This window comes from Solanum pennellii, chromosome 2 (genome assembly GCF_001406875.1).
Source record: "Solanum pennellii chromosome 2, SPENNV200".
NCBI classification, from domain to species: domain Eukaryota; kingdom Viridiplantae; phylum Streptophyta; class Magnoliopsida; order Solanales; family Solanaceae; genus Solanum; species Solanum pennellii.
In genome coordinates, this window is record NC_028638.1 from 36581226 (window position 1) to 36583878 (window position 2653).

Genomic DNA, 2653 nt, shown 5'->3' on the forward strand with positions numbered 1-2653 from the left:
TCCTTTTCATTATCGTTCTGCAGACCCAATAATCGTGTATTTGGTATTTGGTGTGCTACGCCCTGCTTGGGGACTCAAAACACTGCATATGATGGAACACGAGTGGGCTGAGGGATTGGAGTAACATATTTAGTTTAAGCTTATTTGCTCGAGCTTATTGTCATCAAGAAAGGAAAAGAATAAAAACCTGGTGTTGAAGTTCAAATTATGATTTAACGTCTGCCAAGTGAAGAAACAAAATGTAAAAAGTTGCAGAATCTCATCTACTAAACAATCTGTCATCTTAACATGTTGCCAAAATAATGATTTCCATTTATTATTGTGAAAAACATACATTTACAGGAAAAGACAGAGGTACTCAAAGGCTATAACCAAAGTACTCTTTTAAGGGCACTTTAGGATTATATATACTTACCCGCACTTGATATTTATATCGAACTTATGAAACAAAAGGGAGAAAAACAATTTGATCATCTTGAAGGTAATGACAAATAGAGGGAGCACCAGGCTTAGCATTAAGCACTACAAAAGGCAATCCTTTTGGATTCCAAAGAGATGTATCTTTATGACATATTGATACTGCTTTAACCTTAGTTCCATCAACACCGATCATCGATACCATATACGTCTTTGTACCTCCACCACCATGACAAAAATGCACTGCATACGCGTAGTTAAGTTTGTGGCATATCATATTAAGTCCATCAGCCATGAGTTCGACTTCTTTAATGGTGTATTTTTGCACCATCTGATTTTCCCCTTGAACCTCTGTTGTAACTACCTTAACATCGTTTGTTCCAAGCATGAATATCCCAAAATCTACCATAGACTCTAAAGAAGTTGCACACTTTCTCTTCTCTCCTTTCATCGCGGGTTCTTCACATACTTTGACTGTTTCCTCAATTGTTTTAGCGTCTTTTGAGTTGTTATTTATTGAGAAATAGTTTAGAATTTGTGGGATTTTTTTCGATGAGAAGGGAATAGATTCCACAAAATTTCGAGGCCAAAATGGTGCTTCGTTTTTGTTCTTTAGAGAGGGAAAGTTGATGACTTTCCCTTTTACTAATTCTTTTTCGAAGAAGTAAGGTTTGTAAAGGAAATTATCTTGATGATCGCTTTGGGTAGGGGTCTCAGTTTTAATCTCGCGAATCTCATCGTCGGTAGCAGCATGGAAAATCCAGGCTCCATGTTGGTGTAAACCATAGTATACTTTCTTCTTCGTGCCAAGAATGTCATCATCTGTAGTAACATGTAAATAACAATCATTTTTTTTTTCCAAATAGTTGAATAGTAATGACCAAATTAAGTGTCTTCAATGATGGTTGTGTTCAAAAAAAAAAGTTGGATAGTTAACAAAATATGGGCAAAAAAGTAGTACTTCTGTTTCAAATTGGAGTTAGGGTGTGTTTGATTCAGAAGATTATGTTCGGTTGGTGAGAATATCTTTTTTAGGAAAATAAGTTTCTTAAAAATAAGAAAGATGAGTTTTCTATAGGACAATGGCGGAGCTACGTAGAAAAAATGGTAATCAGTTGATCACCCTTCACCGGAATTTGTAAATAAAAAAATTATAATATACATATTGAGCCATGAACATCCTTGATAAATTTTTTAATTTCGCTAGTACTAGTGAAAGTATGAAAAATAAGTTTTACAATTGATATTCCACAAAGATATGTTTTCCCTACCCTCCACTAGACCACTACACCTCATCGTAGCCCATAGACGGAGAGGGACTCACACTTTTAAGTTTGGGTGTAAGTGTACCTGTTAACTTCGAAAATAATTATGTATATTTATCTTGAGAAATTAATAAGTGCACCAAAGAAAAGCATATCAGTGCCCTTATACTATTGGTATAAGTCAGAGGAACCATCCACGACACCAGAAACCTTTTTTCCCCTAGTATATGAACTTTCATTCCTAATTTGTTTAAGTCAGACAAAAGATGATCATAGTTTTTTTATTACATGGGACAAATTTGATTCACTTAATTATCATATCAGACAAAGTTTTATTATTTAATATGAAAAAAAATAATTTTGCGATCCATCGAGTTGAATTAAGACAAACCTGTTTGGGGAAGTAAATCTTTGATCACTTTTGGAATTTGAGCGTTAGGCAATTTTATTTTCCAATAAACTTCAGGAGATATAGCTCCATGAGTACTTGCTATAAAATTAAGCTGCATGTATAATAACATTAAGCAATTTTTCTATCAGCATCTCCCTTGATTAAGTCAATTATAAGGAAGATTCAAATATGATTTCAAATTACGATTTGAAATCAATTAATTAAAAAATTAATTTCTTTGGACATATAATTTAATTTTTTTAAGTCGTATGTTTTCTCATAAACATGAAAATCTCACAATTTGTGAAAATTATTATTCAAAACTTCCTCAATTCTTACACAGTCTTACCAAATGAGCAAACCATAATTCATAAATAAGGTATGAAAATATCCTAAAGTGCTGCATTAAATAAATCATATATCTCCGGGACCTTTTTTATATAAAAATGTTTGATGTTACATTTATTACAAACTTTTCGATACACATAATTACTAGTTATTCTTCAGTACAATCTTTTCACATAGTACGAATAATCTATTGAAACATGAATATATATATATATATATATATATATATATA

General features: G+C 32.3%; 1 protein-coding gene across 1 annotated transcript in view; it reads right to left on the minus strand.

Moving 5' to 3' along the window:
• Positions 1-283: 283 nt before the first annotated feature.
• Positions 284-2653, minus strand: part of LOC107010458 (BURP domain-containing protein 5-like) — a 2653-nt gene continuing 283 nt past the window's right edge. The window contains exons 2-3 of the mRNA XM_015209743.2: positions 2074-2185; positions 284-1239 (exon numbers count right to left, since the gene is read on the minus strand). Of these exons, the coding sequence (XP_015065229.1) occupies positions 440-1239; positions 2074-2185 (912 nt within the window). The 3' untranslated portion in view covers positions 284-439. The remainder of the gene's footprint in view (positions 1240-2073; positions 2186-2653) is intronic.